This window comes from Battus philenor, unplaced genomic scaffold (assembly GCF_028537555.1).
Source record: "Battus philenor isolate CCGP_79_NKW_IND1 unplaced genomic scaffold, ilBatPhil1.0.hap1 SCAF_2, whole genome shotgun sequence".
NCBI classification, from domain to species: domain Eukaryota; kingdom Metazoa; phylum Arthropoda; class Insecta; order Lepidoptera; family Papilionidae; genus Battus; species Battus philenor.
In genome coordinates, this window is record NW_027181682.1 from 6705295 (window position 1) to 6720012 (window position 14718).

At 30.9% G+C, this 14718-nt stretch overlaps 2 protein-coding genes across 2 annotated transcripts; one reads left to right on the top strand and one right to left on the bottom strand.

Annotated features, from left to right (window-relative positions):
* Positions 1–512: 512 nt before the first annotated feature.
* LOC137922158 (NHL repeat-containing protein 2) lies at positions 513–9614 on the bottom strand. Its single transcript, XM_068765057.1, has 11 exons — positions 9266–9614; positions 8972–9138; positions 8097–8256; positions 7262–7440; positions 6606–6753; positions 4531–4698; positions 4052–4207; positions 2920–3039; positions 2400–2504; positions 1561–1670; positions 513–1493 (listed from the first exon to the last, which is right to left on the bottom strand). The coding sequence occupies exons 1-11, from the start codon at positions 9420–9422 to the stop codon at positions 690–692; spliced, it is 2274 nt and encodes a 757-aa protein (XP_068621158.1). The 5' UTR covers positions 9423–9614; the 3' UTR covers positions 513–689.
* A 685-nt stretch (positions 9615–10299) lies between these two features.
* Atg4a (Autophagy-related 4a) lies at positions 10300–14440 on the top strand. Its single transcript, XM_068764957.1, has 9 exons — positions 10300–10524; positions 10602–10797; positions 11206–11352; positions 11696–11775; positions 11868–12016; positions 12392–12526; positions 12744–12842; positions 13318–13477; positions 13904–14440. Exons 1-9 carry the CDS (start codon positions 10404–10406, stop codon positions 13960–13962), a joined length of 1146 nt encoding a protein of 381 aa, XP_068621058.1. The 5' UTR covers positions 10300–10403; the 3' UTR covers positions 13963–14440.
* The last annotated feature ends 278 nt before the right edge of the window (positions 14441–14718 follow it).

Genomic DNA, 14718 nt, shown 5'->3' on the forward strand with positions numbered 1-14718 from the left:
TCAGTCAATAAGGCAAATAGTCCCAAAAAATCTAAAGATAAATTATTTTATGTATTATTGCTAATGTTTTCTCCGAAATAATAATGAACAATAAAAATAGCACAAAAAATAATTTTCAAAAAAAAAATAGGATAACTAAATATAAACTTCGTTTAATTCTAAGCATTAAAACATTATTATCGGCACACTGAGTCTAATGCCGATACGATATAAAACAATTGCAAGTGGTAATTTCGAAATAATCTGAATATATTTTAAGTCCTCTGCCTCTAGTTTGTGATTACTCTATTATGATCAACATTTGCAGCGTAACACAGAGTAACCGATAAAAGCCCTTCTTAGAAACTCTGAGGTCAACATCATCATGATCCGGTAAATACGTAATTTCAGTCAACGCGCTTCCTGGCAATAAATGTCGAGGTCACTTTCCTTATCAAACAAAATCGTTGCACGTTTTATAAACGTTCCATATATTACATACATTTTAGAAACAAATAATAGAACAGAAAAGATTGTTTTAGTAAAATTTATTACGAGTAATTCATAACAATTGTATAAAAAGTAATACCACGTTAATTAAGGATTTTAACTTAGAACGAAATATATTTGACTTTTTCACAATAGCACAAATCAAAAAAGCAGTGGAATAAGAGATAAGCAGACTTGTGCTTCTGAATTAGGTCTGATGTTTACGATTTATTTTGTTCAGTTTTTTCGGATCTGTTCACTGGGTTCACTTTACAAGTTATTTTGTACGACTCGACCATTTTCACGGAGTCCCGAACTAATATCGTCGATCTGATTGTAAATGTATGAGAGAAGCAAACGGCGACATCACACAGTGCCGTTTGGAAACTTAGGTACAGGCGATAATGAGTTTTATCTGTTCTTTGCTTTAATTTCATTTCAACTCTATCGGGCAATTTAGTGCCTTTGAATGAACATCCGACGAATTCAAAATCGTCGAGCGTTACGTCCTTGTTGTTGTCGTCCCGTATGCACACGTGCCAGTTCTGCGGCGCGCCCGGGGTGAATTTAACGTTCTTCGTCTCCGAATCCAGACTGACATTGAAATATATAATAAGGTTGCCACACTTCCTATTCACAAACAAGTCGTTTTTGTATAGGATAAGGTTCTCCGGCTCTGTAAACTTCGGATCAGGTAGACGCACTTTAAATTCTTGACAAACATTTTTAGTTAAATTTAGGATTTTTATGCTGTGATTATTTGTATCGGCTATGTATAAGTATTTTCCGTCCGAACTCGCTGAAAGACCGGATGGTTCGTTAAACTTAGCAGGATCCGTTGTTTCGATCATAGTGGGATTCATCGTTGTAACTTTTTGCGGTCCGATATCCACTTTCTTTATCTTATGGTTATATGTGTCTGCTACGTAAAGGGTCTTCTTAGCTTCGCAGAATGCGACCCCAAGTGGGTGTTGAAACTTTGCTTCTACACCGATGTCGTCTACATCTCCGAAGGCAAAAAGGTTCTGAAAACGTATACAATATTTAACAACTTTCCGGTTTTCTCCATAAAAAAAATGTTCATAAACATACCAAAGGGTTCCGGTCGCCACCACATAAAGTGGATACCTGGCCCGTAGACAGAGTCAGCCTCCGAATGGAGGAACTTTCGGAATCAGCAATAAATATCTCCGGATGTGAACCTGTATGCGAAAAGTGTAAATAATATACAAGTCAGGTGTTAATATAACAAGAGACGTAACATCCCAACATTCCAAGGTTTAACCGTGGTGGAGCAGACTCTATCGCGTAGCAGAGAAAGGGGCCGGGTGCTTGAGATTGACGACCCGCGTAGGAGTTTAAAGGAAGGCTCCGGACCAGACTATTCAATCTTTCCTTACTCCATCAAAAATTTAAAATCAATTACTAATGTTGCTTTGCAAGCCCGTTCCAAGAGTAAGTTGATGTTCGCTCTCGACTTGCCTAAATCCTTCAACGGGTTATAGACATCTCGCTGTATACACAACGAGATATCTAGAGCATATGCTCTCACACCTACCTCCATTCACGTTTGTGCGAGCTTTAACTATAGTTGTTTAAGTAAATAAATGGTTTAAGCTGAAGTTTAGATAAATAACTTCTGAGAAAACTCACTAAAAATAACCGTTATATCAACACAAAAATAGATGTTCATTGAATAAAGAAAGCGGAAAAATAAATAATAAAATGTATATTTATATAGTTGTATATAATAGTGCAGTAATTGAATTAAGCGAAAATAAAGCAATGATTTTTAATTTCAACAATCTTGTCATCACCTAAGAGTTACTGACAGGACTCTTTTAACCTAGGGGTAACACTAGCATAAAGTTTTTTCATGTCACGTAAGCACACGAAACGTTAAAAGCGGTGACTACGGTAGTGATACGTACCAACTCTCAAACTGAGTCCCGAGGGTTGTGCGAAGGCGGCTGTGTTAGGGTAAGCACTGTTACGCGCCGCCTCAACCCCGGAGCCGGCAATACACACGCACGTACCTATCAAACATTATTATCATTATCATTTCTATCACATAACAGAAACAATAAGACCGGTTTGAAGTCTTTCGAAGACTCGCTAATTTCAGTTTCGTTTTCGTCCTCGGAACTCCTCATCCTTAATTCGATCTGGCAGAAAGATCCCCAGAATAGTCTTATCCGTTGCTTTTTGAGCGACTGTGAGCTAATGAGGTCCTAAAAACACACATTGGTCGTAGACTTAAAGAATACCATTCTTCTTCTTTTCAACCGACAGACGCCCACTCCATAGGCCTCCAACAAAGATCGCCAAGACGATAGATCTTGCCTGCATCTAGGGATTTCCAGCGACCTTAGCCTACCCACGCTGCGTTCACCCAATGCTTTTATTTACCTTTACTGTAAAAGTTATATCGAAAAACTAACGTCAACTCACCTTCCGTATACCTTTTATATTTCCACCAAATTGTAGTGTCTAAGAAGAGAGCCCATATTTGGTGAGACCCTGCGCAAGCTATTAACAACACCCGTCTCTTGTCGTCCTTCTTATCTTTTTCTACAATTAGAACAATGGCAACGATTAATAATACTCTATATCAAAATAATATACATCAATTATCAAGAAAATTTTGATGAGAAATATACTTGAAACAGAAAATATAAAGTTGCTGTAACAAGGACGTACTTCAAACCACATTAAAAGAACAGTTTTAAGTTATGATTAAAATCTCTGCACGATCACTTGAAAAAGAAGTTCCCTTTCGTACTAACATATAATCATCTTTTGAGCCCTAGGACGTCCATTGTAGGACTTTCGTATGTTTACAACTAAAAAACCACCGTGTAGCAATCAAAAGCATGCAAAAACATAGCGCCTTGGTCATTCATCTCCTGAATACTTTGAATACGTTTAAGAGGGCGCTGATTATAATTTTCGCCGTGGGTCGGCGCGCATATTTAAATGTTTTCGTAACGACTTGAAAAAAGAAACGGTCAAAATATTAAAATAACACAGCAGATGTTTACTTCACACTCCGATGCGTGCAATGTGTCTTTTAAATCTACTAACTGAGGAGTCCGCACGTCGGTTAAAGTGTTGAACTTTGAAGTGAGTTGTCAGGTCTCCCATTGCGCCCTAGGATCCATTAGATACCATCTAGTGTGAAATGTTATTCTTCAAAAGTTTAGTCAGGTATTCCAAAGAATTTATTTTGTTTAACGAAAAATTGCCAACAGATCCCAGAAAAAAAATCAGATGCATTTACTCCAAAATGATAGTAATAACTTATTTCCCTAATTTTGTGAAATTACATTATTTGAAAAAAATTACAAAATTAAAGATGTGGATCTCATAAATGTATCAGCAATCATGTGAATTTTAAGCGTGTCTGCACCAAATTGTCAAAAATGAAATCAGACACATCTTTTTAAAATTCATATTTGTCTTCTACTGGTCAATTCAAAAATATACCGAAATAATACATACCGCCCGAAAAAATATAGCTATCGGTGGTATATGACGGCGTTGACATGTGAAGCATTTTACCACGTAAACCTGTAATTCGTACCTTTGGCTTCCTCATTTGGTTCGGGATTCGTGGTACCCTCAAGAGGCGGCGGAGGTATTGGTAACTGTGAACGAACCGACATATCCATGTCTGGTGTACTATATAACGCCACATCCCATGGTGATGACAGAGCTTGTAATCCCAGGCACTTGCCACCTAAACGATCACAGATAAATGAACGTTGCTCTTAAACACAGCATAATTTATAAGTGCCCGATTAAATAGAATATACAATTAAATATAGACGTAAATGTAACAAATCTACATAAACTAATTCATATTAAAAAGAATAAAGATTTATTATATTTTGAATATATTATATTTTTTCAATTATAATACATAATTGAAAAAAATAACGAAAGAATCTTTGTCGTAAATGAAAATATGAAAAAAGTCAACAGGATTTATCGATCCGCTTTCGAGTTTTGAACTTAGGACGATTTATTATATGATAATAATGAAATAAAATGAACAATAACCTAGATCACCATTTGCTGACTGTTCACCAGTGCCCACCAGTACCTCAACAGTTCCGTCATCCAAGTGAACTGCTCTGACTGCATGGTTATTGGTATCGCAAACAGCGAGTACATTACTTGATAACCAAGAAACTCCCTGTGGCGAATTCAGCTTTGCTTCACCCAATTCTGTAGAATAAGCGGTAATTAAAACACTCCAAAAAAAAAAAAAAACGTTAATATATTTTTGTGTTTAAAACCTTTTATTAACGTTCTACGACTACTGACATAAACGTTCATATAAACCATTAGTTCCCAACCCTTTACGAAACTACACCAACACACACCACTTGGATTTTCTTATAAAGATACGAGAAAAAAAATCCAAGGCCTTTTACAAAATAACTCATTACAATGAAGCTGCCATACATGAGTCCCGCCTACGACACACTTCAAGCGAAGAGATAATAATTGTCTTGTTGATTGGTCTTGTATTTCGAGTAACGCCTAAAATGCATCGCATTGATAAACGTCGGCACCATGAGCAACTCATACGCCGCACGACTGTGGACCCTTCACGTTATACCTGCAGGTGTATAAATAGCCATGTAATTCTGTCAAGACAAACAATCGGTAAAAGAATTTCGTCTGGAACAGCCATTCAGATTACTTCGCACAACAGTGTTTCATTTCAGTTAAGATAGAGAACCTCAATTTACTCTTAGAGAAGAGAGTGTTCTTCTAAAATATGTTCATAATAATTCCCTTTACCAAATTACATAGCCCCAATACAACCTCAATAAAAATCTTTAGCGCTCACCAGGGAACGGTACCGCCTTCGTTTGGAATCTATGATTTAAACACTCGCGTTCATTAGAAGTTAAATTTTAATAGGACCTCTTCAATAATTAATTTTAATAAACAATTACATTTTACATTGCTCTACAATTGTATTCCTTTTTTATCCCGCCCATTTATATGCCAGTTAAAATTTTATTAGCTTTCATTACTTAAAATTCTTTTAAAAATAAAAACAAAACATATTATGATATTGCGTCGTATGTAAGCGATCCCTAACATTTTAATTAGTAACAATAAAGCATCAATTTAGTTCCAAATTAAGTGCATTAAAATAAATTGTAGGTCTAACATATGCATTATTCATTAACACTAGTTGTTTCAAAAATATGTGTTAATTACATATATTTACATATTTATAACTTAAGAAACATCTAACACGTGTGAATGGCAGCTTTCAGTATTGTTCAATATAGTTATGAGTATCTATGTAACTTTTTAGGATAAACACAGTTTGAGGTATTTAACAATGTGAATTAAACGGGGTAACGGGTTATACAAGTAAAAACGTGAATGAATGTGTAGCTATTGTTTCACATGCTTATTATCTATCATCCTGTATAAAGTGTTTACAATGAAACATGTTAAACTGATAACTAGTTACTGGCTAATAACTTCTAACCGTATAAATTCAGCAGAGATAAACAGTAAACATTAGTTAATTTTATTCTTTTGAAATCCGAATGAATTTTGGAAAAACTTTTTCGTACTTTATTCCCATTACTTTAGTATTTCGTAAACCATTGATTTTGGTTATGGAGAAATGTACAAGAATTGACAGGAAATGATCTATAAATTCACTGCTTTAAATCTTTTACTGCTCAAACCAATCATCTTATATAAATCAAATACTGATATCCATGTTTATATCCTTGACTATGATTATAAAACGAACTTATTTGAAGTGCTCGTTTTTTATTTCATCGTGTTAATATTAAGGTAGGGTTTCTATTGACGGTTGCGTACATGAAATCAAATAAAATGTAATGTGTAATGTGCTTAATTCATAACGTAACCCGAGATTTAATGAATATCACGCCTTCTTCACATGACGTAACCGACGCTGCGTATTTATGAAATCAGTCTTAAATTTGAATATTTTATTGTACATTGTACTTCATTACTTGCTTAAGTTTGTTATACGGTAATTTTGACTTATTTAAAATTATAATGTGTATTAATATCAATTCTTAACAAGTAATAACTTTTTATTTATTTATTATTTTTAGGGTACTTACTGCCATCCTTAAAACCTGGATCTGGACCACCAATAATTCTAAGAATGATTCCAGAACAATCTGTAAGAAGCACTCGATGGTGGCCTGTGTCTGAAATTGCCAGAAACGGCTCTTCCGCTCTACCGCGATAGAATGGATTCAATGCCAACTAATAACAATAAAAAAATATATGAAAATTTCGGATGTAAATTAACATATATCTAAAATGATTACCATTAGACAAATTTCAAAATTATATTAATCAAATACTCATTTTTTGAATATACTATACATGGAAGTATAAAGCTGTGTTCAATATATTTTATATCTAAGTTTTGTTTTACTATGGTATTAATCGTTATTTATTGATATACCCAAATTAAAAAATTACAATAATAATGTTGAAGAAATGTTTTGGAAAAAAGTATATTCAATGTTGTATTGCTACTGTTAAAAAATGTTCCATCCAAAAAAATATTTAGAGTATGTGAACTTGATAACTATTTAGTGCTCATCACAACTGTGAAAAAGCAAGCTCAATAAATTTATTATAATATTTTATAATTGTCAATATCTATTCATCCACACAGCACCAGAATTTCCAATTAAGTACTTAAAAATTTAAACACGAGAAATGTTTGGAAGTATAAAACATTAAATTTAAATACATTACTAACCTTGCTAGGAAAGTATAAAACATCATTGTCTTGAGATTTAATAACATTTGATGGTGAGACAGGTATTGAGTCAGTGGATATTCGTGAACCAAAATGACGTATTGCAGCCCCGACAAACCAAACTAACTCATCTCTATGACCTTCACCAGTTAAGACAAATATTGGTTTGTTTCCTGGCCCTGTGTAATAAGATAAAATATGTTGTTTATTTTATAACTCAAACAAGAATCAATATCTTCAATAGATTATAGTTTAATATTTTAATATTCTTAAAGAACATCATTGTTAAAAATTTTTTTATAAATTATTGAATTGATGTGGCAAGTGGTGGCCTATTATAGAGAAAACTTTTACAAATTAGATTATGAACAGACAAGATAGCAAGCTATATAGCTATACCATAAGAGCTGTGAAAACACATAAGAAATTATATCCATGAGTTAATTCATCTTAATAAAGTCATAAAAGGGGCTAGTCTTTATAATTTCTTAGCTGATAAATTTTATAACTATTGGTTGTGAATATAAACATGCACTAATTATCATATATGTTTATAATATTAATACTTGTCAGTCTTTATTTATCAGTGTCATTTGCAAATAACAAAGTTTTGTATTAGATTTCTCAAAGAACAATAGGTTATATATTAAAATGGATATGATCCTGAATTCTTAGCAAAGAATACTGTCATGCAAGTAACATTATATGTATTCTTAAAAAATTAAATATGATTCTTTCAATGATATAATTGATATAGTAGTGGAAATGAGATTCAGAGAATTGAGTTTGTCATTAATGGATAAAAATGGTTACAGCATATTTTTTACAGCTTCACCTAATATAAGTAATGTCGGCCAACAATGGATTCCAAAGCTGTCCCAAACTAAACTGTCAGCATCATTTACAACTGGATGGTGAATATTGTACCTCTGTACAGCAGAGAGTATATTTGCTGAATCTTTCTCATTATTAAATTTTGCACAATGGACTCCAATCTGCAAAAAAGCTATTTTTATTAATTTTCCATGATTGCCAAAAAATCAGATGAACTGTTTAGAAGAGTATTAAAATAAAATACTAATCATTGTGTAAAAATAATTACACATAAGTACAAGAAAAAATTGACTTATGATGGTGAAATTTCACATAAAAAATAAATAATTTTTTTTGTGTCCATGTGTACATATATAAATTTAAGTTTTACAAAATATCTCAGCTCTCCTATTTCTTAATTTTTAATCTAAAATAAAAATGTTATTATTTAATAAATCCTGTTATAGTATTCAAGACTTTTTGATTAATCAAATGTGTGGAACTTTGCTTGTAAACTTATTTACATGTTTGATATTATACTGTGCACATTATTTATACAGAAGTCATTTAAAAAGAGCAACTTTTGAGTTTCTGGCCAACTCTTAACAAATCAGCATTTCAAGCCAGTGATAGCTTACAACTTTTAGTGTTAAAGTAATCAAAGATTTAAAAGTGCATTTAAATTACTTGAATAAAGATATTTTGAATTTGAATATTTTGTAAAGTTGAGTAGTAGCAGAATAGTGAAGTTGAGTATGTTGTGAAATGACTAAAATATTGTTTTGAATTATCAAAATGATTCAGTAGTGAGTGTTATTTATTAATATAAAATGAAGGATAAATTTACTATGTATTTAGTATCTCCTTTTTAGTGACAAAATTAAAGCAGTTTCTTACCACAACAAGTCCATTCTCCACTTTGTAGAGATTCTCTAAGAATGCTAAGTCAGGCAACACATGGTAACAATTAATGCAACAATATGTCCAAAAGTCAAGCACCACAATTTTATCACTGCAATGTTGAATAAGTGATATTGGTTCTGATACATTAACCCATTCTAAGTCTGAAAGTAAATAGGTAATAAGTTAGTAAACAATGGACAATAACACTAAACAAACATGATATGTATTAATTCATTATATAAATAGTGTGAGAGTGGATAAAAAAGGATTTTATTTCTAAATACTAACCTTTTTCAAAATCATCTACAGGTGTAACAGTAGACCAAACTCTTTTAATATGGTTAATGATAAGAGAATCCCGGTCTGCCTCTGATGCAACCGAGCTTATAGCTTCTGTCAAGTCCATGCAAGCTCGTGCTACGAAATCTAAAGGACTTGATTCCATATTTATTTCACAGTTTGTTCTAAAATTAATCAGTATCCTAAGATTGCAGTAACATGCAGTTTGCTTTCAAAAAATTTAAACGATTACTTCCAATCAAGAAAAACTTATTATAATAGTAATAAAACTTATTACTTTTGTTATTCTATTCAAAATACAATAGTTTTCTTTAGAATATTGAATATTAAAATGTTAATGTGTAATTTGTATAGTCAAGTGTAACTGTCAATGTCACATGTAGGGTTGCTGGAATTTTTATATTGAATTGTATTAAAAATTTACCGATTTTTAAATCCAGGTTATATTTTTTAAACGATCTTGAATACGCGACAGTAAAATCCTGCACTATTGTAAGTTTTTTCTTTAAGGCCAACGAACTTTAAATTCTTATATTCTAATTGTCAAACAAATATAAAATAACCTAGACACACTTTTAAAAAATTGAACCTTAAAGAATATTTGCTAGATATTTGTTCTTAAATCAAATTAAAAAGTACTATACAAAGTACTTATAATAGGTCAAATCCCAGTAAGTTGTACTTTACCAATTATTGAACACAATAAAATTATCACATACAAAGTGCAATTATTTTTGTTTATAAGATTAAAGTAATAGAATTTAAAATAACTTTTAACCTTTTTCATCGCATGTTTCTGTGTAAAACTTGAATTAATAGTAAGCCTAAGGTCGAAGTGCTAATGCTACATCTTCATACTTCCAAATTATTAAATATTAGTTAAATATTTATATACCAAAAATTAATCGATTATATGATTATTTATTTAAAACAGAGTATTACATTATACACAAACATGAAACGTTGAACCTGTGGTCCATAATTACTTTATTATTTCTAAAGTGACAGCTCCGTAGCTGACATGTTTACAAAACATAATATTCCTTGTTCGTTTGTGCCGTGACTTCATAATATTTTCAAATTATTGAATTGTTTCTACCGAAATTTAAAAAAAATATGATCTACTATGGATGCTATGTTTGATATGTGTTATTTATCATCCGATGGTACGACCATTGAGCCTGATGATATTCCTAAAACAAAGGAAAATGTATGGGTATTAGGAAAGAAATACTGTGCAGTTCAAGGTAATAATTTAAGTAGTTCTTTACGCTATTTTGTGTTTTAAAATATTAATATGATCATGTATCTCCATAAATTACAGATTTGGATCGAATTAGACGAGATATTAGTTCAATTATTTGGTGTACATATAGAAAAGGGTTTGTTCCTATAGGAGATGAGGGGCTTACTTCAGATAAAGGATGGGGATGTATGTTGCGTTGTGGTCAAATGGTATTGGGTGTAGCACTCGTCAGAATTCATTTGTGTGCCGATTGGGTGTGGAGCCCAGAAACCAGGTGATAAATTTTGATAATAATATGTATTAGTTATGTAATTGTATCGAAAATTAAGAAAAATGGTGACTATGGTAATATAATTTTAGAAGAAATAAAATATAAGAGTACTAGTGTCAGAGACTTAAAAAAGTAACCAATAAATTTTGTATATGGTTTCTTAAAACTATTTTGTAGAACTTATGCATGTATTTTATCGACAATATTATTCATACATGAATTAACAATAATAAAACAATTAAAACCTGACTTACAAGATCAGAAAATATATTTCAAATGTATGTAATATATCATATAAATATGTAGAATACTTCCTTTATTTTTATTATTACTCATGTCATAAAAACCTGTAATACACCAATTGATGTTATACAGGAATCTTTCACTACACCATTAAATTATTTTTTTCAGGGACCCAACTTATCTTAAAATAATACAGAGATTTGAAGAGAAAAAGCAAGCACCATATTCTATTCATCAGGTTGCCTTAATGGGAGCTAGCGAGGGCAAAGAGGTGGGACAGTGGTTTGGGCCTAACACAATAGCACAAGTTTTAAAGTAAGAATATATGTGCTGTGCAAATTTATTGATGAAAATCTGTTTCACTTTGATAATTTTTTGTCTCTTTATTTATCTATCACTGCCTATATATGCTATATTTGTCATAAACTTGAGGATAAGTTGAATGTGATACATTTATTTGGCCATAGAAATAACTATAGTAATGTTATTGTAAAAATGTGTATCAATTTAGGCTATTTAAATGTAAATATTTAGATATTTATTTTAAGTCCTAACAAAAATCCTCTTATACTTTTTCTTTCTAACATATTATTAACTATTATGATGCTATAAAAATTTGTGAAACATAAGGAGCTTTATAGATTAATTTCTTTTTTAGAAAATTAGTGATATATGATAAATGGAGTTCATTGATAATACATGTGGCTTTAGACAACACTGTTGTAAAAGAGGATATACGTAAGTATATATAGGAAGAAAATTCTAAGTATCTAAATGCTGCAATGTTTTTAAGGACTATATAACATTACCTTATCAACATATACTTTCAGTTCAACAATGCATTGTTTCAAATGACAGAGGAGATTCATCACACACACTAGATGGTCTAAATGTGTCAGATTGGATGCCTCTTTTGTTGATAGTGCCACTTAGATTAGGGTTAAGTGAAATTAATCCTGTTTATGTTGAAGGACTCAAGGTAATCATCATCATCATTTCAGCCATAGGTTGTCTACTGCTTGATTTTGTGTTCTCCCTCTATTTCTATATTCTGAAGACCCTGACACGGTATATCTACCCTGTGGTTGGACATTCTACATCACATTTGAAAATCCATGGTCTCCACTCCAAAACCTTAATAACTTAGTGACCATTTGTTCTGCACATATGTGGCCTGATCACTGTTACTTCAACTTTCCTAATAATTATGAACAATCAGATCAGCATTATGTTTAATTGTAATCATTATTAATGAAAATAATTTTAAAGACTATAATCTTTCTTTCAATATTCTTGAACAACAAATAGTTATTTATTTAATAAAAATTATTACTAAATAGCAATAATTTTCTAGATATGTTTCCAAAGTCCTCAATCCATAGGTGTTATTGGTGGTAAACCAAATCAAGCATTATATCTTGTTGGTTGTGTTGGAAATGAAGTAATATATCTAGACCCTCACACCACACAAAGATCAGGATCAATAGAAGTAAGTAATCAAAAGTTAATTAATCTTAAAATATATTCATATATCAAATACAATTTTTTATGTTCATAAACTATTTAAAAAAATTAACAACATAAAGTGTTATTATATATATAATGTAAATTAAAATCAACTGCCTGAACTCTCTACTACATTATTTATTTTATATAATAAATACATATGTTTATAATATTACTAAAAAGTCTTCATTGTTGTACAGAATAAATCCACTGATGAACAAAAGGAAATGGATTGTTCATATCACTGCAAATATGCTTCTCGAATACCAATACTAGCCATGGATCCATCAGTAGCAGTGGTAAGTAATATCTCTTTGTATGCATGTGATATAAATGTTGTGTTAAAGTAGTAACATTTTAAATATTACCTCCAACATACATTAATATGATAGTAAAATTTAAAAACTCTTATATCTCTATAATAATTAATTTTGCAAACTCTCATTCTTAAAGTTATTGTTACTACAGTTACTGAACAATTCAAAAACCAACATAATCTTTCAGAATATGATTTTCGCTTAACGTAGTAGTTTTATACCTTTGTAATGATGTGCTCTTATGATATTGCAAATGGAATTATTATGACATTATTAAATGTAATGTCACTATTAGGCACTCTTCCCTAATATATGCTATCATTTTGAATTTGCATAAAATGTTCTAATATTAAAGTTTTGAAAATATTACTTTTGACTAAATTGAAATATATTTAAATCATAATAATTATAGGCTTATGGCCACAGCTATTCAACACTATTTTTGTCTTGATTTTAGTGTTTCCTTTGCCGTACCAAAGGCGATTTCGATGAATTGTGCATTACAATAGAAGAGAGTTTGATGCGAGAAAGTCAACCACTTTTCGAATTATGCGAGAAGCGTCCTCCTCACTGGGGTTCTGCAGATATTGATTTGCAAAATGCAACTCTCTTTACAGGTACCAATCTATCTACCGAATTTAATTATTTTGTTTTCAAAGAGTTATTATGGGTTTATGTTTGCTTGGATTATAAAGCAATAACAATAATAGTTTTTTTGATCTGGTGAAATAGTAGAATATGACGCCGCAAACCCGCAAAATTTGTCACTTCAGCAGGAGAAAAGTGCTGTCCTAAAAAAATACTTTTTAGATATTTCTTTAATTTTCCGAGGTGTTAATGACATATACAAAGCTCTCAAAATATGATGACTTTAATTGTAATTTTATTTCATTTTTATCAATATTACATTACGACTGTTATGCAGTTCATGGTATATTTACGGCAATGATAAGCCAGGACTTATTAACGTTGTTTAGTATAACCTAAAATTCAGCCAAAGATTTAGCCACCAATAAATATTTATTTTATATATTCTTTTACAGAATTTGAAGACATCGACAGACAATTCGATGATTCCGATGAAGAATTTGAGATTATATAAATTGAAATAACAGATTATTTTATTGGATTCAATTTATATGAAAACTATGAATGCATCACGAGAATTTTATTGGCGTTAATAAATAAAGTTCATATAGTCTTACAGAATATATAATAGCATAGACGACATAATATATTAGCGTTACATATTACACTTTTATTTTATAATACCGTGCCTGTTTGTGACATTTTAATGTATACTGCACCATATTTAGACTGATGAGTATACAAAATGTCATATTCAATTTGATATGTTTTATATAAAATGCTAATAGAATATTGAATCATTATAAAACTGCCTGCCAAATAACTTATATTCACATTACTGGATTATCTCATTATTAACGTTACTTGACATGTTTGATATTTACTAAAAGTTACAAATATATATCTAGTCGTGTCATAAGCTGTGTCAAGGAAAACTTAAATAAAAATATTGTTGTAATTTATTGGTATAAACGTATATTTATTTTATCTAAGAAATGCAATTAGTTATTTAAAATTTTATTCAAGTTGTTTAAACTCAGTCCCTAATAGTAATTCACAAAACTTTTGAAGTTAGTAATTGCACATTGTTCATATCTATATCAACACTTATTATTTCTAATTCTGGAGATATTTAGCCTGTTTATCTTGTTATGTTTGGTATATTTTTTTAATATAATATGTTTCAATCAAGAATTAGTAGTAATAATACTGATATCACGTGATCATCATGTTAATTTTCTGAGTGATAAGTATTTTATGTCCTTGCTGC

What these genes read in the sequence shown, in the direction of transcription:
- LOC137922158 (XM_068765057.1), bottom strand. Translation starts at nt 9,422, where the DNA reads ATGGAATCAAGTCCTTTAGATTTCGTAGCACGAGCTTGCATGGACTTG. An exon ending in ACCAAATGAGGAAGCCAAAG is followed by an intron (nt 3,040 to 4,051) that starts GTACGAATTACA and finishes TTCTAATTGTAG; the next exon opens with AAAAAGATAAGAAGGACGAC. An exon ending in ATATAAAAGGTATACGGAAG is followed by an intron (nt 2,505 to 2,919) that starts GTGAGTTGACGT and finishes AATGTTTGATAG; the next exon opens with GTACGTGCGTGTGTATTGCC.
- Atg4a (XM_068764957.1), top strand. Translation starts at nt 10,404, where the DNA reads ATGGATGCTATGTTTGATATGTGTTATTTATCATCCGATGGTACGACC. An exon ending in AAAGATCAGGATCAATAGAA is followed by an intron (nt 12,527 to 12,743) that starts GTAAGTAATCAA and finishes ATTGTTGTACAG; the next exon opens with AATAAATCCACTGATGAACA. An exon ending in AAATGCAACTCTCTTTACAG is followed by an intron (nt 13,478 to 13,903) that starts GTACCAATCTAT and finishes ATTCTTTTACAG; the next exon opens with AATTTGAAGACATCGACAGA.